Source organism: Salmo salar, chromosome ssa05 (genome assembly GCF_905237065.1).
Source record: "Salmo salar chromosome ssa05, Ssal_v3.1, whole genome shotgun sequence".
Lineage (NCBI taxonomy): Eukaryota > Metazoa > Chordata > Actinopteri > Salmoniformes > Salmonidae > Salmo > Salmo salar.
The window spans coordinates 40846916-40870639 of record NC_059446.1 but is presented as its reverse complement, the minus strand read 5'-3'; the positions used below and the strand labels follow the sequence as shown (position 1 = coordinate 40870639).

General features: G+C 41.5%; 1 protein-coding gene across 1 annotated transcript in view; it reads right to left on the bottom strand.

Annotated features, from left to right (window-relative positions):
• Positions 1-6316: 6316 nt before the first annotated feature.
• The window catches only part of LOC106604912 (ras-GEF domain-containing family member 1C), a 52971-nt gene continuing 35563 nt past the window's right edge, over positions 6317-23724 (bottom strand). The window contains exons 6-14 of the mRNA XM_014200037.2: positions 22597-22671; positions 20640-20738; positions 19908-20010; positions 19738-19817; positions 18557-18652; positions 18298-18393; positions 18069-18192; positions 16474-16546; positions 6317-6529 (exon numbers count right to left, since the gene is read on the bottom strand). Of these exons, the coding sequence (XP_014055512.2) occupies positions 6469-6529; positions 16474-16546; positions 18069-18192; positions 18298-18393; positions 18557-18652; positions 19738-19817; positions 19908-20010; positions 20640-20738; positions 22597-22671 (807 nt within the window). The 3' untranslated portion in view covers positions 6317-6468. The remainder of the gene's footprint in view (positions 6530-16473; positions 16547-18068; positions 18193-18297; positions 18394-18556; positions 18653-19737; positions 19818-19907; positions 20011-20639; positions 20739-22596; positions 22672-23724) is intronic.

The following is a 23724-nucleotide window of genomic DNA, read 5'->3' as shown; positions in this document are numbered from 1 at the left end:
AGTCTGGCTGCACATCTGACTGACTTACTTATTGCAAATTGAGAAATTATGTGACTAAACTCAACAGAAATAAGAAGAAACTTTATTATGAAGCCAATGATCAATGATATAAAGAATGATGGGAAAAAACTTTTCAGTACTTTAAATGAAATTATGGGCAGAAAGACAAATTCAACTCCATCTTTCATCGAATCAGGTGGCTTATTCATCACAAAACCATTTGATGTTAGCAATTATTTTAATGATTATTTCACTGGAAAAGTGGGCAAACTTAGGCAGGAAATGCCAACAACGAACAGTGAGCAATTGTATTCATGCACAAAAAAACTAATAATGAAAGGAAAGCATTGCAAGTTTGAATTTTGTAAAGTTACTGTGGGAGAGGTGGAAAATGTATTGTTAACGATCAATTATGACAAAGCTCCTGGCATTGACAACTTAGATGGAAAGCTACTGAGGATGGTAGCTGACTCTATAGCCACTCGTATCTGTCATATTTTTAATCTGAGCCTAGAGGAAAGTCTTTGTCCTCAGGCCTGGAGGGACGCCAAAGTAATTCCGTTACCCAAGAGGGGTAAAGCAGCCTTTACTGGTTCTAACAGCAGACCTATAGGCTTTCTGCCAGCTCTTAGCAAACCCAAATGACTGATGATTTGTTGAAAGAAATCGATAATAAGAAGATTGTGGGAGCTGTACTGTTAGATTTCAGTGCAGCCTTTGATATTATTGACCATAACCTGTGCTATGGCTTTTCAACCTCTGCCATAATGTGGATTCAGGGCTATCTATCTAATATAACTCAAAGAGTTTTCTTTAATGGAAGCTTCTCTAATGTCAAACATGTAAAGTGTGGTGTACCGCAGGGCAGCTCTCTAGGCACTCTACTCTTCTCTATTTTTACCAATGACCTGCCACTGGCATTAAACAAAGCATGTGTGTCCATGTATGCTGATGATTCAACCATATACGCATCAGCAACCACAGCTAAAGAAGTCCCTGAAACCCTTAACAAAGAGTTGCTGTCTGTTTTGGAATGGGTGGACAGTAATAAACTGTTCCTGAACATCTCTAAAGCTAAGAGCATTGTATTTGGTACAAATCATCCTAGAAGTGCTAGACCTCAGCTGAATCTAGTAATGAATGGTGTGGCTGTTGAACAAGTTGAGGAGACTAAATTACTTGGCGTTACCTTAGATTGTAAACTGTCATGGTCAAAACATATAGATTCAATGGTTGTAAAGATGGGGAGAGGTCTAGCCGTAATAAAGAGATGCTGTTTTTTTGACACCACACTCCAAAAAGCAAGTTCTGCAGGCTAAAGGTTTGTCTAATCTTGATTTCTGTCCAGTCGTGTGGTCCAGTGCTGCAAGGAAAGACCTAGTTAAGCTGCAGCTGGCCCAGAACAGAGTGGCACGTCTTGCTCTTCATTGTAATCAGAGGGCTGATATAAATACTATGCATGCCAGTCTCTCTTGGCTAAGAGTTGAGGAGAGACTGACAGCAGCACTTCTTCTTTTTATAAGAAACATTAATGTGTTGAAAATCCCAAATTGTTTGCATAGTCAACTTACACACAGCTCTGACACACACACTTATCCCACCAGACATGCCACCAGAGGTCTTTTCACAGACCCCAAATCCATAGCAAATTGAAGAAAGCGTACAGTATTATAGAAAGCGCTTATTGCATGGAACTTCCATCTCATATTGCTCAACTAATCAGCAAACCTGCTTTAAAAAAGCATATAAAGCAACACATCGCGGCACAACGCCTCTCCCCTATTTGACCTAGATAGTTTGTGTGTATGCATTGATATGTAGACTACTTGTGCCTTTAAAATAAATGTATGCAGTTCTGTCCTTGAGCTGTTCTTGTCTATTGATGTCCTGTATTATGTCATTCTGTATTTTGTTTCATGTTTTGTGTGGACCCCAGGAAGAGTAGCTGCTGCTTTTGCAAAAGCTAATCGGGATCCTAATAAAATTCCAAATACCAAATGACATTGCCATGTTTCTAGTGATATTTTGAATGACATGTAGATGTTTTGTTGTTGCTTGGTGGAGTTATGGTCTCATTGTGCCTACCTTTGTAACTACAGATGTGAATCTGCAAGAAAATTATATTTACATGTATATTAAACCATTTTGAAATTTTCACCCTGAAGTTACACATTGGCCCCTTTATTTATAGAAAGAGCCACATGCAGTACAGTAGAAGCTGTAAAGAGCTGAAAACTGTTTCCACTCCATAACAACAGTGCAAACAACCAATGGTGGTGGAGAGGAGGACGTGAGAAGAGCATAGGTAAACACTAGTAGATGCTATTTGTCATTTAGCCAAAATATGATAATATACATTCCTTTTTCACACAGTCAAGAGTACATGCACATAAATTGTCCCTAAAATGAACACAAGAGCTTTACTACTTCCTCCTTACTGAATTCTTACCCTCATCGTCTGGCATGGTCAGCTCATAGGCGAGGCCTATGGACCTACAGTACTATGAAATCAACACATTGAGCAGGGTTACATGTTATTAAAAGCCATTTATTTAAGTCAGAATCTTGTAAACTGGCCAGTAAATAAAATGGTATCAGTGATCTGCCTGCTTCAGGATGTCACACGCACACACACTTCACTGAAAACACTGCACTGAAAACAACTACCTTGGATAACTCCTGATCCTACAGGACAGCACAGTGTTGCATGACATGGGTGTAGGTAATTGGGTAGGGGAAGAGTTAAATGACTATTTCAAAACTGTTTTGAGAGAGAGAGAGAGAGAGGAGTGAGCGAGAGATTGTTGTTTAAAGAAGGAAAGGGCTATAAATGCATCACTTGAACATCAATCATATGAAAATGAATCAAAAATGTCTCTTAAAAACATGGAATCACATAGCTCATATTCCAAAGTGGTCTAAAATCCCTCCAGTATTTCACTGGTGGAGCCCTACATATAATGCCCCTTTAAAACACTGTCTTTAGCATGCCATTTAGAAGACTTTGTTTTTAATAGAGGAATACAATAAAATAATAACAAAACTAAACCATATACATCTGTCATTACAGAAATCTCCATAAATATCAGACAACTGAACATCAGTCAGAGAGAGACTACTTCCTGGAGAGCAGAAAGATGTCAGGGGCTACATGGGAAAAGTAGTCATATATACACAATCTATACACAGGCCTGGCTCTGGACATGATTGATTGTTTTGCTGTCGTTTTCATGGCACAATTCATTTTCACATAGGAGTAAACAACACTGATATCCTAAGCCCCCAATCGTAAAATGTACATGTACAGTAGATTAATACATGGCGATGAGAATACCCTGCCCACTGTGCAAAAACTGGTTGAATCAACATTGTTTCCACGTCATTTCAATCAAAAAAATATATGTGATGATGTTGAATCAACGTGGAAAACTCATTGGATTTAATCAATGTCAGGGCATTTTGTATTTTTTTTCTCCTGACCTTTAACCTGTTGAGGTGTAGGGGGCAGTATTTTCACGGCCGGATGAAAAACGTACCCAAATTAAACTGTTTACTACTCTGGCCCAGAAACTAGAATATGCATATTATTAGTAGATTTGGATAGAAAACACTGAAGTTTCTAAAACTGTTTGAATGGTGTCTGTGAGTATAACAGGAAGTGGAAGATCTGAACCAGGAAGTGGAAGATCTGAGAATTGTAGTTCTTCTTTTGAATGCCTATCAAAACTACAGTGTCTGTGGGGTCACGTTGCACTTCCTAAGGCTTCCATTGGCTGTCAAAAGCCTTCAGAAAGTTGTTTCATCCATCTCCTGTATCCGGGCAGAGTATAGGAGCTTAGTCAATCAGTAGACTGCCTGGGGACAAAGGGATTGGATGTGCGAGATCCCGCGAGTGCGCCTTTCCTTATTTTTCTTCTGGAATGAATACGCTATTGTCCAGTTGGAATATTATCGCAATTTTACGTTAAAAATACCATAAAGATTGATTTTAAACAACGTTTGACATGCTTCTAAGAACGGTAATGGAACATTTTGACTTTTCGTCTCTGGTACAGCGCTCGCGCGTTATGCCTTTGGATAGTGCTCTGTACGCACGAACAAAACGGAGGTATTTGGACATAAATATGGATTATTTCAAACAAAAACATTTCTTGTGTAAGTAGCAGTCCTGGGAGTGCATTCTGACGAAGATCAGCAAAGATAAGAGAATATTTATAATACTAATTCTGAGTTTAGGTGACCCCAGAACTTGGCAGCTTGCTTTGATGGCGAGCTATGTACTCAGAATATTGAAAAATGTGCTTTCGCCGAAAAGCTATTTTAAAATCTGACATAGCGGTTGCATAAAGGAGTACTGTATCTATAATTCTTAAAATAATTGTTATGTATTTTGTCAACGTTTATGATGAGTATTTTTGTAAATTGATGTGCACATTCACCGGAAGTTTTGGTGGGAATACATTTTCTGAACATCACGCGCCAATGTAAAATGCTGTTTCTGGATATAAATATGAACTCTATCGAACAAAACATACATGTATTGTGTAACATGATGTCCTAGGAGTGTCATCTGATGAAGATCATCAAAGGTTAGTGCTTCATTTAGCTGTGTTTTGGGTTTTTGTGACATATATCCTTGCTTGGAAAATGGCTGTGTGGTTATTTTTGTCTATGTACTCTCCAAAGATAATCTAATGTTTTGCTTTCGCTGTAAAGCCTTTTTGAAATCGGACATTGTGCTTACATTAAGGAGAAGTGTATCTTTAAAATTGTGTAAAATAGTCGTATGTTTGAGAAATTTGAATTATGAGATTTTGTTGTTTTGAATTTGCCGCCCTGATATTTCACTGGCTGTGTCCCGCAGGTGACGTAGCCCATAGAAGTTAACCTAAATCCAATGACATGGTGACATTTTTTGTTGATTTCACAACAGTTGACCAATCCAAATGTAACGAGATGAGGGAATTATACACGCACGCACGCACGCACGCACGCACGCACGCACGCACGCACGCACGCACACACACACACACACACACACACACACACACACACACACACACACAGATGACTAAATCTAGCCTTTTGGGGGCCCTAAGAGAGAGGCAAAACATTTTAGTGGCTCCTCTCTTGATGGCAGAGAGAAAATGTCTGCTTTGAAGTTCATTTCCTGCAATTATACACATTTTACCATGGGGCGGAGAGAAAATTGTGCAATTTTACAACACATTTAATGCAATTATACCCATTTTGCCATGGGGCAGTGAAAACATTTACAGTTTTACACATCATTTCCTGCAATTCTACCCATTTTCCAATGGGGTGGAGAGAAAGGTTAGCAGTTTTAAAGCAAATTTCCTGCAATTCTACATATTTTGCCATGACTTATGACATGTTAATATGATATCTGAGTGATAATGATTAACAAAATCAATGGAGGTCCCCTGGAGATCAAGGCCTCTGGGCACATGCCCGGTCATTATTCAGCCATGATTATTACAAGTTTAGATAGCTGGCTAGACTTACTACCAATCAAAACATTGGCATGGCTAATTGTCAGCTAATTGAGTGACTGACATAACAAGAGAAACACTGTTGATGCACAACCACATTTCTAAATTGCACCTGGTGTATTATACTAGTTTAACTCTCAATAGAAAGTTGAGACCCCGATGGAGTTGTAAAAAAATATATTAAAATGTTTTGGCCGGGTGCCCCCTAGCAATCGCGTGTCCTAAGCGTCCACTTATGCCTGGAGCTATCCCTGCAGACACACACTATGCAGTCTATGTATTTATGTACTGTATGTGGAATGATATAATGCTGTAGGCCTCTCCAGTAATTGCAAATACTCAGTAGTAGTCATCATTAGTAGTCTTTAGAGGACCAAACACAAGTGGGCAAGCCAGTGCCCTTCACATCATAGTAACTCTTACTTTTACTAGATTCTTACAGTACAATAGAAAACTTACACAACAAAAATAAGGTGTATGTGTGAGAGAGAAGGGGAGTGAGGAAGTGGGGGTGTGAAAGAAAGGATAGAGAAATAGGATAATATAACAACAATTTCAGTAGGAATTTCATTTAAAAAAGCAGTAGATTTCCCTGTCACTGAACACTCTGGTAGCAAACATGAGCCCAAAGAGTAAATATACAACAAGATGGAGGGATAGATCTATCCCTCACTAACATACAGTACCCAATGTAGCCAATGTACAATAGTCCAACCAAAAGTAATGGCCTTATACTCCAGTCAGTGTCCATGATAGCTTCACTTTTCACCGCTTGTTGACGTTTGTTCTTTTTTTGTTTTTACTGGTCATGTGGGTGATGAATCCTGTTCATCGTGATTGTTTCCTCATTTCTATTCTTCATGTGTAGAAAAACACCTAAGTACCAGCTAGGCTCCTTCACAGTTTGTTGTAGTGCAGTACACCGACTCCCTCCCTCGCTGGGCTGGCCTGAGGGTTAGCTGCCATGGTGCTCTCTTAGCTCTTTTAACTCTTTTGTCTTCCCCAGAATATTAGATCTGGAGAAAGATAGGAGGAAAGACACAGGTGGTTTAAATAAGGTACGACAAAATAAGATTTTACAACTGCAGCTTTTCATTTCATATTTGATTGGGCTGACTATGTCACTCATTAGACTATATAATAATAATAATAATAATAATAATAATAATAATAATAGTAATACATGTATTTTATATACAGTGCCTGGCAAAAGTATTCAACCCCCTTGGCGTTTTTCCTATTTTGTTGCATTACAACCTGTAATTTAAATTGATTTTTATTTAGATTTCATGTAATGGACATACACAAAATAGTCCAAATTGGTGAAGTGAAATGAAAAAAATGACTAAATTATAATAAAACATAAAAGTGATGCGTGCATATGTATTCACCCTCTTTGCTATGAAGCCCCTAAATAAGATCTGGTGCAACCAATTACCTTCAGAAGACACATTATTAGTTAAATAAAGTCCACCTGTGTGCAATCTATGCGTCACATGATCTTTCACATGATCTCAGTATATATACACCTGTTCTGAAAGGCCCCACAATCTGCAACACCACTAAGCAAGGGGCACCACCAAGCAAGCGGCACCATGAAGACCAAGGAACTCTCCAAACAGGTCAGGGAAGAAGTTGTGGAGAAGTATAGATCAGGGTTGGGTTATAAAAAAATATCAGAAACTTTGAACATCCCACGGAGCACCATTAAATCCATTATTAAAAAATTGAAAGAATATGGCACCACAACAAACCTGCCAAGAGAGGGCCGCACACCAAAACTAATGGACCAGCAAAGGAGGGCATTAATCAGAGAGGCAACAAAGAGACCAAAGATAACCCTGAAGGAGCTGCAAAGCTCCACAGCGGAGATTGGAGTATCTGTCCATAGGACCAGTTTAAGCCGTACACTCCACAGAGCTGGGCTTTACTGAAGAGTGGTCAGAAAAAAGCCATTGCTTAAAGAAAAAATAAGCAAACACGTTTGGTGTTCGCCAAAAGGCATGTGGGAGACTCCCTAAACATATGGAAGAAGGTACTCTGGTCAAATGAGACTAAAATGTTGCTTTTTGGCTATCAAGGAAAACGTTGCTTGGCGCAAACCCAACACCTCACATCACCCCGAGAAGACCATCCCCACAGTGAAGCATTGTGGTGGCAGCATCATGCTGTGGAGATGTTTTTAATCGGCAGGGATTGGGAAACTGGTCAGAATTGAAGGAATGATGGATGGCGCTAAATACAGGGAAATTCTTGAGGGAAACCTGTTTCAGTGTTCTAGAGATTTGAGACTGGGATGGAGGTTCACCTTCCAGCAGGACAATGACCCTAAGCATACTGCTAAAGCAACACCCGAGTGGTTTAAGGGGAAACATTTAAATGTCTTGGAATGGCTTAGTCAAAGCTCAGACCTCAATCCAATTGAGAATCTGTGGTATGACTTAAAGATTGCTGTACACCAGCGGAACCCATCCAACTTGAAGGAGCTGGAGCAGTTTTGCCAAGAAGAATGGGCAAAAATCCCAGTGGCTAGATGTGCCAAGCTTAGAGAGACATACCCCAAGAGACGTGCAGCTATAATTGCTGCAAAAGGTGGCTCTACAAAGTATTGACTTTGGGGTGGTGAATAGTTTTGCACGCTCAAGTTCTGTTTTTTGCATTATTTCTTGTTTGTTACACAATAAAAATATTTTGCATCTTTAAAGTGGTAGGCATGTTGTGTAAATCAAATGATACAAACCCACAAAAAAATCTATTTTAATTCCAGGTTGTAAGGCAACAAAATAGGAAAAATGCCAAGGGGGTGAATACTTTCGCAAGCCACTGTAGCACTTCTCATTACAATCAAGAATCTCAAAGTCTTTTTGAAAACAAAAACAAATGTCGGATCTGGCTATATACAGTACCAGTCAAAAGTTTGGACACACCTACTCATTCCAGGGTTTTTCTTACATTGTGGAATAATAGTGAAGACATCAAAACTATGAAATAAAACATGGAATCATGTAGTACCCCAAAAAAAGTGTTAAACAAATCAAAATATAGATTCTTCAAAGTAGCCACCCTTTGCCTTGATGACAGCTCTGCACACTCTTGGCATTTTCTCAACCTGCTTCATGAGGTAGTCACCTGGAATGCATTTCAATTAATAGGTGTGCCTTGTTAAAAGTGAATTTGTTGAATTTCTTTCCTTCTTAATGCGTTTGAGCCAATTCGTTATGTTGTGACAAGTTAGGGGTAGTATACAGAAGATAGCCCTATTTGGTAAAAGACCAAGTCCATATTATGGCAAGAACAGCTCAAATAAGCAAAGAGAAATGACAGTGACTACCAGTCCACCTGCTCTTTCCATGACATCGACTGACCAGCGCCTTTGTACGGGGCATGGTAGTAGATGCCAGGCAATCATCCCTGTGGAACGCTTTTGACACCTTGTAGATTCCATGCCTCAAAAGGGGGGAGGGAAGGGTGCCACTTTTGCCCTCAGAACAGCCTCAATTTGTCGGGGCATGGACTACATGTTGTTGAAAGCATTCCACAGGAACGCTGGCCCATGTAGTGCTGTGGCGGTCACGAAATTTCGTCAGCCGGTGATTGTCAAGCAAATAACTGTTGGTCTCATGGTAATTGACCGGTAATTAACATAAACATATTTAGCATCTCCTGGCTTCAGGAGATAGCTTGAAGTCTAATAAACCCATGTATTATAGCCTACACCTTCACAATAAATCCATTATTTATTTTAGATAGGTCTAAAGAAGCATGATATGAAGACAATGTAGTCTATTTCAGAAGAACAGAATAGCATACTCTAAGTTGTCCTTATATTAGATCCTGATCTGGCTATGCCAAATGGCTGTGGGTTACACTAGTTCATTTAGCAGACAAGTTTGCTTATAATTCCGTGGCATTATTTTATATTCTTTTATAGTATGAAGAATACAATTGAACAAAGCTGAATAAACTTGAAATATTGTCTCCAAACGATTTGAGGGAGTGCACACATGCGGCTATTCTGTGTTGAGCAGTTAACAAATAAATAGGTACTCCTATATGCTTAATTTAGAGTTGTTAATGTAACTTTACAAACGTTGGGCTATATGTTTAGATTTTTTATACATTGTAAGGCTGCATGATGAGATTATAATGATGATTTGAAAAAAGGTCTCTTGAAAGGCATGAGTTCTGCTTTGTGTTTTGCGCAGGCTGTACACTCTCCGATAATCCCTCATTCACAATTTGACAAGCACTTGATAATGCCTCGAATTTCACGGCGGCATCCCCCTTTGTGGCCGTAACGCACCCTTTAAAAAATCCATTCCTTTTGTTTCCCGGAGTGCGCTGCGCAATCGGAAACCCTCTCACTCACAAGGCTCTCAGTCACGTGATCTGGTCTTTCTCACAGGCTTCAAATGAAGCAGACACATCCGGGACACAACTGCGTGCGTCCTTATCCAATTCCGAGGTGCAAATTGGAAGAACTGTCCACATTTATATTTTGTCAGCCAACAAGATGAGTAGACCTAACGAACAGCAAAAGCACTAGCCTATGTCAATCTACTATCCCCCATAATACAAAAGTCTACCTATTCTATATTGTGCGAGAAATAAATATTCCAAACATAGTCTGGGACAGTAGTGGGATGCGAAAGATCCTAAATTAATACAATCACTAGCATCAAAACACCTTTTTTTATGCAATGTGGCTGACGCAACAGCTTAAAATGTTGCTAAACTATTAGGCTATTTCTTCACATTATAAGCGCAGCAATGCAAACATGGTAGTAGGCTATAAGTGTGAATGTTCCATTAGCGGAAAACACCATTATAAAATGTGACCGCAAACGCAATTTATGCATGTAATGCTTTTATTATGAAGGTGCATTTTTATGGTGAAAATGATCTTCCCCAAACTTGAAACTTGCCCGTTCACCCTCTGAATGGCACACATACACGACCCATGTCTCAATTGTCTCAAGGGTTAAAAATCTTTCTTTAACCTGTCTCCTCCCCTTTATCTACAATGACTGAAGTGGATGTAACAGGTGACATCAATAAGGGTTCATACCTTTCACCTCGATTCACCTGGTCAGTCTATGCCATGGAAAGAGCAGGTATTCCTAATGTTTTATACACTCAGTGTATGTATGTATGTATGTATGTATGTATGTATGTATGTATGTATGTATGTATGTATGTATGTATGTATGTATGTATGTATGGAGGTATGTATGTAGGTATGTATGCATGCATGCATGCATGTATGTATGTACAGTGCATTCAGAAAGTATCCAGACCCCTTACATTTTTCCACATTTTGTTACATTCACAGCCTTTTTCTAAAATTGATTAAATTGTTTTTTCCCCTCATCAATCTACACACAATACCTCATAATGACAAAGCAAAAACAGGTTTAGACATTCTTACAGAAAATAACTAAATAAACAGAAATATCACATTTACATACGTTTCAGACCCTTTACGCAGTACTTTGTTGAAGCACTTTTGGCAGTGATTACAGCCTCATGTCTTCTTGGGTTTGACGCTACAAGCTTGGCACACCTGTATTTGGGGAGTTTCTCCCATTCTTCTCAGCAGATCCTCTCAAGATCTGTCAGATTGGATGGGGAGCATCGATACACAGCTATTTTCAGGTCTCCCTAGAGATGCTCGATCGGGTTAAAGTCCGGACTCTGGCTGGGCCACTCAAGGACATTCAGAGACTTGTCCCGAAGCCACTCCTGTGTTGTCTTGGCTGTGTGCTTAGGGTTGTTGTCCTGTTGGAAGGTGAGTCTGAGGTCCTGAGCGCTCTGGAGCAGGTTTTCACTAAGGATCTCTCTGTACTGTGCTCCGTTCATCTTTCCCTCGATCCATCTGGACAAGAGGAATACCTATGTAAGAATGCTGTTCATCGACTACAGCTCAGCATTTAACACCATAGTACCCTCCAAACTCATCATTAAGCTTGAGACCCTGGGTCTCAACCCCACCCTGTGCAATTGGGTCCTGGACTTCCCGACGGGCCGCCCCCAGGTGGTGAGGGTAGGTAACAACATCTCCAGCCCGCTGATCCTCAACACTGGGGCCCCACAAGGGTGCGTTCTCAGCCCTCTCCTGTACTCCCTGTTCACCCATGACTGTGTGGCCATGCACGCCTCCAACTCAATCATCAAGTTTGCAGACGACACTACAGTGATAGGCTTGATTACCAACAACGACGAGACGGCCTACAGGGAGGAGGTGACGGCCCTCAGAGTGTGGTGTCAGGGAAATAACCTCACACTCAATGTCAACAAAAAAAGGAGATGATTGTGGACTTCAGGAAACAGCAGAGGGAGCAGCCCCCTATCTACATTGACGGGACAGTAGTGGAGAGAGTGGAATGTTTTAAGTTCCTCGGCATACACATCACGGACAAACTGAAATGGTCCACCCACACAGACAGCGTGGAGAAGAAGGCACAGCAGCACCTCTTCAACCTCAGGAGGCTGAAGAAATTCGGCTTGTCACCAAAAACACTCAAACTTTTACAGATCCACAATCGAGAGCATCCTGTCGGGCTGTATCACCGCCTGGTACGGCAAGCGCTCCGCCCACAACCGTAAGGCTCTCCAGAGGGTAGTGAGGTCTGCACAACGCATCACCGGGGGCAAACTACCTGCCCTCCAGGACACCTACACCACCCGATGTCACAGGAAGGCCAAAAAGATCATCAAGGACAACAACCACCCGAGCCACTGCCTGTTCACCCCGCTATCATCCAGAAGGCAAGGTCAGTACAGGTGCATCAAAGCGGGGACCGAGAGACTGAAAAACAGCTTCTATCTCAAGGCCATCAGACTGTTAAACAGCCATCACTAACATTGAGTGGCTGCTGCCAACATACTGACTCATCTCTAGCCACTTTAAAAATGGAAAAATTGATGTAATAAATGTATCACTAGCCACTTTAAACAATGCCACTTTATATAATGTTTACATACCCTACATTACTCATCTCATATGTATATACTGTACTCTATACCATCTACTGCATCTTGCCTATGCCGTTCGGCCATCGCTCATTCATATATTTTTATGTACATATTCTTATTCATTCCTTTACACTTGTGTTTATAAGGTAGTTGTTGTAAAATTGTTAGGTTAGATTACTTGTTAGATATTACTGCATGGTCAGAACTAGAAGAACAAGCATTTCGCTACACTCGCATTAACATCTGCTAACCATGTGTATGTGACAAATAAAATTGGATTTGATTTGACAAGTCTCCAAGTCCCTGCTGCTGAAAAATACCCCCAAAGCATGATGCTGCCACCACCATGCTTCACCGTAGGGATGGTGCTAGGTTTCCTCCAGACATAACGCTTGGCATTCAGGCCAAAGTGTTCAATCTTGGTTTCATCAGACAAGAGAAACTTGTTTCTCATGGTCTGATTGTCCTTTAGGTGCCTTTTGGCAATCTCCAAGCGGGCTGTCATGTGCCTTTTACTGAGGAGTGGCTTCCTTCTGGCCGCTCTACCATTAAGGCCTGATTGGTGGAGTGCAGCAGAGATGGTTGTCCTCCTTTAAGGTTCTCCCACCTCCACAGAGGAACTCGGAAGCTCTGTCAGAGTGTAGGCATTTGAAAAAATGTTTAAAAACCAGTTTTTGCTTTGTTATTATGGGGTATTGTGTGTAGATTGATGAGGGAAAAAAACTATTTAATGAATTTTAGAATAAGGCTGTAAATGAAACTACAGGACTACAGGACTGTTTTGTTATCACAGACTGGAACATGTTCCGGGATTCTTCCGATGGCATTGAGGAGTACACCACATCAGTCACTGGCTTTATCAATAAGTGCATCGAGGACGTCGTCCCCACAGTGACTGTACGTACATACCCCAACCAGAAGCCATGGATTACAGGCAACATTCGCACTGAGCTAAAGGGTAGAGCTGCCGCTTTCAAGGTGCGGGACTCTAACCCGGAAGCTTACAAGAAATCCTGCAATGCCCTGCGACGAACAATCAAACAGGCAAAGCGTCAATACAGGGCTAAGATTGAATCATACTACACCGGCTCCAACGCTCGTCTCATGTGGCAGGGCTTGCAAACTATTACAGACTACAAAGGGAAGCACAGCCGAGAGCTGCCCAGTGACACGAGCCTACCAGACGAGCTAAATCACTTCTATGCTCGCTTTGAGGCAAGCAACACTGAGGCATGCATGAGAGCATCAGCTGTTCCGAACGACTGTATGATCACGCTCTCCGTAGCCAACGTGAGTAAACACGTTAAACAGGTCAACATACACAAGGCTGCAGGGCCAGACGGATTACCACGACGTGTGCTCCGGGCATGTGCTGACCAACTGGCAGGTGTCTTCACTGACATTTTCAACATGTCCCTGATTGAGTCTGTAATACCAACATGTTTCAAGCAGACCACCATAGTCCCTGTGCCCAAGAACACAAAGGCAACCTGCCTAAATTACTACAGACCCGTAGCACTCACGTCCGTAGCCATGAAGTGCTTTGAAAGGTTGGTAATGGCTCAAATCAACACCATTATCCCAGAAACCCTAGACCCACTCCAATTTGCATATCTCCCAAACAGATCCACAGATGATACAATCTCTATTGCACTCCACACTGCCCTTTCCCACATGAACAAAAGGAACACTTATGTGAGAATGCTATTCATTGACTACAGCTCAGCGTTCAACACCATAGTGCCCTCAAAGCTCATCACTAAGCTAAGGATCCTGGGGCTAAACACCTCCCTCTGCAACTGGATCCTGGACTTTCTGACGGGCCGCCCCCAGGTGGTAAGGGTAGGTAACAACACATCTCCCACGCTGATCCTCAACACTGGAGCTCCCTGCTCAGTCCCCTCCTGTACTCCCTGTTCACCCACGACTGCATGGCCAGGCACGACTCCAAACCATCATTAAGTTTGCAGACGACACAACAGTGATCAACGACAACGACGAGACAGCCTATAGGGAGGAAGTCAGAGACCTGGCCGGGTGGTGCCAGCATAACAACCTATCCCTCAACGTAACCAAGACTAAGGAGATGATTGTGGACTACAGGAAAAGGAGGACCGAGCACGCCCCCATTCTCATCGACGGGGCTGTAGTGGAGCAGGTTGAGAGCTTCAAGTTCCTTGGTGTCCACATCAACAACAAACTAGAATGGTCCAAACACACCAAGACAGTCGTGAAGAGAGCACGACAAAGCCTATTCCCCCTCAGGAAACTAAAAAGATTTGGCATGGCTCCTGAGATCCTCAAAAGGTTCTACAGCTGCAACATCGAGAGCATCCTGACTGGTTGCATCACTGCCTTGTACGGCAATTGCTCGGCCTCTGACCGCAAGGCACTACAGAGGGTAGCGCGTACGGCCCAGTACATCACTGGGGCTAAGCTGCCTGCCATCCAGGATCTTTACACCAGAGGAAGGCCCTAAAAATTGTCAAAGACCCCCACCACCCCAGTCATAGACTGTTCTCTCTACTACCGCATGGCAAGCGATACCGGAGTGCCAAGTCTAGGAAAAGGCTTCTCAACAGTTTTTACCCCAAGCCATAAGACTCCTGAACAGGTAATCAAATGGCTACCCGGACTATTTGCATTGTGTGCCCCCCAACCCCTCTTTTTACGCTGCTGCTACTCTCTGTTTATCATATATGCATAGTCACTTTAACTATACATTCATGTACATACTACCTCAATCAGCCTGACTAACCGGTGTCTGTATGTAGCCTCATTACTTTTATAGCCTTGCTACTGTATATAGCCTGTCTTTTTACTGTTGTTTTATTTCTTTACCTACCTATTGTTCACCTAATACCTTTTTTGCACTATTGGTTAGAGCCTGTAAGTAAGCATTTCACTGTAAGGTCTACACCTGTTGTATTCGGCGCACGTGACTAATAAACTTTGATTTGATAATGTAATAAAACGTGGAAAAGGTCAGGGGGTCTGAATACTTTGAATGCACTGTGTGTGTATGTATGTATGTATACATTTACATTTTAGTCATTTAGCAGACGCTCTTATCCAGAGCGACTTACAGTAGTGAATGCATCCATTTCTTTTCCCTACTGGTCCACCATGGGAATCGAACCCACAACCCTGGCGTCAAACACCATGCTCTACCAACTGAGCCACACAAGGTCTTGTTCTGGGATTGATTTGCACTTTTCGCACCAAAGTACAATCATCTCTAGGGGACAGAACGCATCTCCTTCCTCAGCGGTATGACGGCTGCGTGGTCCCATGGTGTTTATACTTGCATACTATTGTTTGCACAGATGAACGTGGTACCTTCAGGGGTTTGGAAATTGCTCCCAAGGATGAACCAGACTTGTGAAGGTCCACAATTATTTTTCCTGAGGTCTTGGCTGATTTCTTTTGATTTTCCCATGATGTCAAGCAAAGAGGCACTGAGTTTGAAGGAAGGCCTTGAAATACATCCACAGGTACACCTCCAATTGACTCAAATGATATCAATTAGCCTATCAGAAGTTTCTAAAGCCATGACAACATTTTCTGGAATTTTCCAAGCTGTTTAAAAGGCACAGTCAACTTAGTGTATGTAAACTGCTGACCCACTGGAATTGTGATACAGTGAATTATAAGTGAAATAATCTGTCTGTAAACAATTGTTGGAAAAATGACTTGTGTCATGCACAAAGTAGATGTCCTAACCGACTTGCCAAAACTATAGTTTGTTAACAAGAAATTTGTGGAGTGGTTGAAAAACGAGTTTTAATGACTCCAACCTAAGTGTATGTAAACTTCTGACTTCAACTGTACACATACACACATACATACATACATACATACATACATACATACATACATACATACATACATACATACATACATACATACATACATACATACATACAGTATATAAATATACATGCAGTATATAAATATGCATGCAGTATAGAAATATCTATCTTACCTGAGTGCTTTCCATCTGTCCTTCTCCACCTGGTTCTCTGGACTCTCACTCTCATAGGATGCCAGATAGAGTCCTAGGGATGACAGAGAACAAGAAAGCATCAATTACATATTCAAATCTGATACTTTGTATCAGTTTCAGCCGTGTATTCACTGTGATGTGTGACTATAATTTTGAACTGTAAAAATTATGATACACTAGAATTTCTGGGGGGGGGGAAATATTGCAGAGCAATGTTGTAGGCAACGGAGTGGCGTATGAGACATTAGAGCATTAATTAGCTATGAGTAACATAGACATGAAAAATACATTTCATATAAAGCATACAGTGCCTTCGGAAAGTATTCAGACCCCTTGACTTTTTCCACATTTTGTTATGTTACAGTCTTATTAGAAAATGGATTAAATACATTTTTTTTCTCAGCAATCTGCACACAATACCCCATAATTACAAAATGAAAACATTTTTGCAAATACCTTAATTTACATAAGTATTCAGACCCTTTGCTATGAGACTCGAAAATTGAGCTCAGGTGCCTCCTGTTTCCATTGATCATCCTTGAGCTGTTTCTACAACTTCATTGGAGTCCACCTGTGGTAAATTCAATTGATTGGACATGATTTGGAAAGGCACACACCTGTCTACATAAGGTCCCACAGTTGACAGTTAATGTCAGAGCAAAAACCAAGCCATGAGGTCGAAGGAATTGTCCGTAGAGCTTCGAGACAGGATTGTGTTGAGGCACAGATCTCGGGAAGGGTACCAAAGGCACTGTAGATCAATTCCAAACTTTATCTCCCCATTTATTTGCTTATCTCCTATAGTTTGTTATTGCCTGTTGACTGCCACAGCTGTACTGAAAATAATCAGCTAACAATCAAGCAATAAAGAGATGTTGTCTCTGCCCTGTTCATCCACTCAACCTGCTGCCAGTCAAGTAAATGGCAATGCAGACATAAAGATAAAGACTAGATTTAGCAGTCTTAACTTCACAATCATAAGCTAGAAAGATGTGAATGGTATTAAGCTAGCTAGCCAGCTAGCTAAACATACAAAACACTAAAATGAAAAACAAAATGTAAATGGGTATAGCTAGGTAACAATGTATGTTGCTAGCTAGCTAGCTAATTTAGACAGTTTGTCACATTGACTATACATGGGCTACGATTAGCATGCTAATCGATTAGCATGCACCCCCAGCGTGGATATTTTTGTCAGATAAACATGAAACTGAACACTGTATGTATGTATTAATGTATCATGATCAAATATTATAGTGAAGAAACATTTTAGATGTGAATGGCCAACATTTAATTTCATAACGGGAGATGATTTTCTCTCACTTCAGCTCAAAATAGCCACCATGTTTTCCCAAAAAATGTTGAACGGCAGACTGATCACATTACCAATATCTGTGCTCTGATTGGAGGATTACAAAAAATTGCCCACTAGGTGGTGCTGCCAATCAAAATTCCCCAGATTATAAAAAGTTGCTAATTTTCAATGGAGAAATGTTGAAGCAACGATTGCTAATGCTGCAAAAACATTTTTTTTTTATCATCGGCTCATGTTAGGTGCGACTGTGTGTCTTTACCGTCCTCACTGAAGATGGGAGCAGTGTGGAGGTAGTGTAGGATGCTCCTGTCTGTCTCAAATGGACACTCCATCTGTTTCCACGTCATAAACTCTCCCACCTGACGAGCCAACTCCACAAATTTCTGAAGACAAAATGAACAAAGGACACACCCCATTAGAGAGAGTGAGAGAGAGAATAAAAGAACATCCTACATTTTTAAGTATCAGTATAATATTTGTAGCCTTACCGCAAAATGGACATGGCCATTGGGCAAGCGGTTGGCACATCCCTCATTCAGGAAGTAGATATCTTTGATCAGTAGGCTGAAGAAGGGAATCACAATCTAAAAAAAAGAGAGATAGAAAGAGAGATATAGACAAATATTAATTTAAAGTTTAGTGCACTGGGTTTTGATGCAAGAAACTGGGTCAGGTGAGTCAGGTGAGTCCAATAGTTTAGGTCAGAGTTAGATGAAATAGAGAATACTGGGTTGAACTGTAGGCTACCTTCTCCCTGTTGCTATTAGCAGTCTGGGACCTGTGGGCAGCTCCCCTCAGTGCTGTTCTGTAGTTGTAGAAGTTTCCAGTAGGGTCCATCTGATGCTGTATGGGAGAACAACATAGCATTACAAAGTTGTCCATGATAAGCATTGGCCCCACCTTACTGTGGCACTAAAACCATGTTTTTAAAGAGCTACTGCCCTTAAAAAGAAACTTCTCATTTTGAAAATGGCCTATGTGGCATCTATATGAGTCAGAAACGTTTATTCTAGTGTCAAAATTGACTACACAGTGTAAATCGTATGATTTTGGTAGTAAAGTCAGTCTCATCCAAAATAGAGATTTATACGATTATAAGAAAAAATTGTATGTCATGCAATGAAGGGTACCGTAACAGTTTTCCTTGGCATGGGTTTATTTCAATCCTTCCCACATGCTCACGACTGGCAGCATCCAAGTAATCATCAATTTGTAACGCAGTGTGTGACCTGAACGTAACGCCCATGGTCAATTTGGTATGACATTCGATATCCCTATGGGGTTAGTTAGGGACTATCATTAAATTACACAATGCACATGGGGCAATATTTTAAAAGGTCAATAGGTCCACATTTCAATGACTTAAAAACCTCAAACCAACTATAAATTGTAAAAATTCATATATAAATATTTAAAGCATTTAATATGACAACTAAAACATGAGAAACATGAAAATATTGTCCCCTTTAAATTGTGTAATTTATTGATAGTCCATAACTAGCCCCAGGGATAGGCTTTCCAATGTCAAACCCACTTTGCCCTGGTCGCACACCCGCTGGCTAAAGCTAATTGGCGAAAGAGGTTGGCTGGTACTAACTGGCCTAGGCAACTTCAAGACAAGATCTGGTTAGACTATTTCGAGTTATTTAGAGGGGTGAGTGACCTTAATTGTGTACTGTTTTGTTAGAGTGAATGTGCAAACGCTTACCACGTGCGAACAAACACACAAGAGGCACGTATATTAAACCACCCCCCAAGACAACTCTCGTTTAGCTTCAGTCATAGCTGCTGCATTTCTTAATGACCAAGCCTAAAAACAAGGCCAAATCAGGAAGTTCAGCCACCATTAAATTGTAATTTAATAGGCAGGTAAAGTGTTTTCTCCATATTCTACCAAGGACATACTGTTCCATATTAGTGAGTTGTACCTCCAGAATGAAGAACTTGGCAGTCTTGGCTTTCCCCCAGGTCTTCTTCAGCCGAGACACAGGACTCATATTCATACCAGCTAGAGTAGCAGACACATGTCAAATGTCAGTATATTGCCAAATATCAGTGTATGATCTTGTATCGTGTGGGATACAGCCGTGACACTCACAGATGATGGCCATGAGGGAGTTGAAGTTGCCGATGTTGAAGCACTCTCTGGCAACATCGATGAAGAACTCAATCACCTGGGCTCTCTGCTTCTTCTTAGCAGGCTGAGAGGAGACATAAACAAGCTGGTAGTGAGATATACTGGATGTAAATTAGATGCAAAACTAAATATATTTGGCCCAGTTCTGGGAAGAAAGTATACTGCCTCACAGTCACAATGGGGATCGGAGGGTAGGGATGCTACTCACAATGGGGATCTGAGGGTAGTAATGCTACTCACAATGGGGATCTGAGGGTAGTAATGCTACTCACAATGGGGATCTGAGTGTAGTAATACTACTCACAATGGGGATCGGAGGGTAGTAATGCTACTCAAAATGGGGATCGGAGGGTAGTAATGCTACTCACAATGAGGATATGAGTGTAGTAATACTACTCACAATGGGGATCGGAGGGTAGTAATGCTACTCACAATGGGGATCGGAGGGTAGTAATGCTACTCACAATGGGGATCGGAGGGTAGTAATGCTACTCACAATGGGGATCTGAGGGCAGTAATGCTACTCACAATGGGGATCTGAGGGTAGTAATGCTACTCACAATGGGGATCTGAGTGTAGTAATACTACTCACAATGGGGATCTGAGGGTAGTAATGCTACTCATAATGGGGATCGGAGGGTAGTAATACTACATTGCACAACAAAGATGAGAATAACATGTGAAATCATTTACCATGCAGATCTCAGTGGCCACCAGGTAGCACAGCCTGTTGAACCACCTGACATAAGCCTCCAAGTTAGTGGTCTTCTTCTTCTGCTCACTGAAACACGGCTGCAAGAGACAAAAGCAAACAATACTGTACATCAGGACCACAGAGGGCCATCTTACTAGGCATTCAGGTCCCTATCCAGACTTGAGATAAGTAGACTTAACATGGACTTAAGTCCATGTTTTATCGACTTACACTAAGTCCATGTTAAGTCTACTTCATGACCTTTACCAGAGCTCCCGCTCAGCCAGAGAAGGTTAGCACTTTGATGTCTGGGGCACACCCATTGAAAAGGTGTCATCATACAAATACCTTGGTCTTTGGTTGGACGATAAGCTGTCTTACAAAATTCATGTAGGTAATCTTGTGAGGAAGCTTAAACGGATTTGAATTTTTTTCGTAACAAGGCTTGCCTCCCGTTCTGAGGCTAGAAAGAAGCTTGTTCAAGCCAGTTTCTTTCTGTAATTGATTATGGTGACTTATTGTATATGCATGCAGCCTCTTCTGTGTTAAAGAGACTGGACTATCATGCATCTTTGCGTTTTGTTTCAAATGCCAAGTTGCAAACCCACCATTGCATCTTGTATCAAATGGTGGGCTGGACCTCGCTTTACATGCGCAGACAGCTACATTTGTATGTGTTTATCTACAAAGCCCATCTGAGTAAACTCCCTCTCTACCTTGGTAGCCTGCTCTCCTTCACCACTAGCAGTTATCAGACTTGGTCTACTAGGTGGTAGCTACTTAAAGTCCCCAGGGTCATTACCGAGTTAGGCAAGACTGCCTTTTCCCAATGTGCACCGGAGACATGGAACACTCTGTAAAAAATGCTTCACCTAGATGTACTAGTTCCCCTTAGTGAGTTTAAAACTCTGGCCCAAAACGGTTGACGAGAGGTGTAAATGTTTTCTGTAGGCCGATCATCTCTTAATGATGCGTTTTTTTTGCTGTTTGCATCGTATGTTTAAAGGTAGACTCAGCGAAATGGTGTTGCCACGAGCAGTGCCGCAGATTTTGAGATGAGTGACATGCAAGACTTCGCTCTCACACTGTCACTGCCCAAGTGCACGGGCTCGGTTTACGCTGTGTCTCAATGGGTTTCTTCCTTTTCCCCCGTTTTTTTCTCCTTCTATTAAGTCTGAATCAGGCCCTCAATGATCAATAAAGGAGTTCATTATTGTCATTGTATGTGGGTTGAAAGTAAACAATTTCACCATGATAATATAACTTTTAGCTGGACACAGATCTCAATTCAACATCTATTCCATGTTGGTTCAACGTAATTTCATTGAAATCACGTGGAAAAGTTGATTCAACCAGTGTGTTCCCAGTGGGCTGACTGGGTTGAAGCTATAGGTGCTATAGGGGTTTTGTCTGATGTTATGGAGGCATCTATCTAACTATAGACAGACAGACAGACAGACACATCCCCTCCCTGTGTTAATGTCATCAGCAGCTGGCAGAGACAATGGAAATAGGGCAATTACTGCAGCGAGAGGGAGAGAGGGAGAGAAGAAGAGAGAAGCACACAGAGAGCAAGAAAGCAACAAAAGACAGGCAAATAAAGAGAGAGAAGTTGCAAGAATGAAAGAGAGCAAAGGAGTGTGTGCAAGAGAGATGGAGAGAGAGATGGAGAGATAAAAATAACGTAGTGTGTGTGTGTGTGCGTGCGTGCGTGCAACTGTGTGTATGACTGTGTGTTGTGTCCAGTCATCATCATTAAAGTGAGCCCCAGGCAGAGCGGGGCCTTAGTGACCTGCTGGCCCCTGAGTGGCCCTATAGAACTGCCTTCTAATTAGTGATGCTGAAACACTCATACTCTCTCTCTCTCTCTCACACTCTTTTCAAAAGGCAAAAAAATGATTCACACAGCGGTATATTGTAATATTATTTCCACTGACAAAGTGCCGTATACTATACCTGAGTGCTATCCAGTTTGTCTTTCTGAACAAAGGCTTGTACAAACTCTTCAGGGCCGATGTGACTCAGATGTTCCTGAAACACACAGAGCAGAGCATAGCGACATGGCCATGGATATTAAATTAATATCAGTAATGGTAGCCAATCAATACAGGAAGTCATGAATCATCGACAAGATATCACATTTCCTTGGAATAACAGATGACCCCTGGTATGCAGCTATATTAGCTCACACGTTTACTTTGGCTGCATTTTCACAGGCAGCCCATTTCTGACATTCTTTCCAATTTTTGACAAAATATCTGATCTGATTGGTCAAAAGACCAGTTAGTGGCAAAAAGATCCGAATTGGGCTGCCTGTGTAAATGCAGCCATAGGGGCATAGAAATAGGGCAACATTAATAAAAAATCCAAGCATGGCGGGGTAGTCCACAGCACAGATAGCTGTGCACGTGTGCGTGTAGAGTAGTCTTTATTATCCCCGGACGGGTTATTCATTTCGCAGCACGTAGTTATAAACACATTGAACACATGACAATAAATATACACAAAAACAATATACAGCAATACACAACTACCAGTACTACTACAGCCTATTGAAAAAGCTGATAACAGCTGGCATGAAGGAGAGTTTAGACCTGTTCGTTTTAAACTTAGGGAGCCTGCATCGGTGCGCCGAGAGAAGCAACATAAATTCAACAAACAAGGGATGCTGGGAGTCCCTCAATGGATTGCGCCTTACATACGACTCGTGTCTGATACGGGTGAAAAGGTGGGTTAAGTTCATACCAACGATCCTACTACTTTGTTTCACAATGTTCCCCAGCCTGTTCTTACTCTTTAAGTTTAGATTACCGAAACGGCAGATCATACTGAATGTCAAAATGGATGCCATGAACGATCTGTAAAAGAGTTTCCTCGGGAAGATGGCATACATATTGTGCTCAAAACTCAGTTTGCTGTCAAGGAAAGCGCCAAGATATTTGTATCGGTCAACGGTCTCCACTAGCTCACCATCTATAAGAGTCTGCATTGGCGGCAGTGAGCTCTCCTGGAGATCAATAACCATACCCTTGGTTTTCCTTACATTAAGTTGTTCTAAGTAGGAGCGATCACGCCATCCAAAGA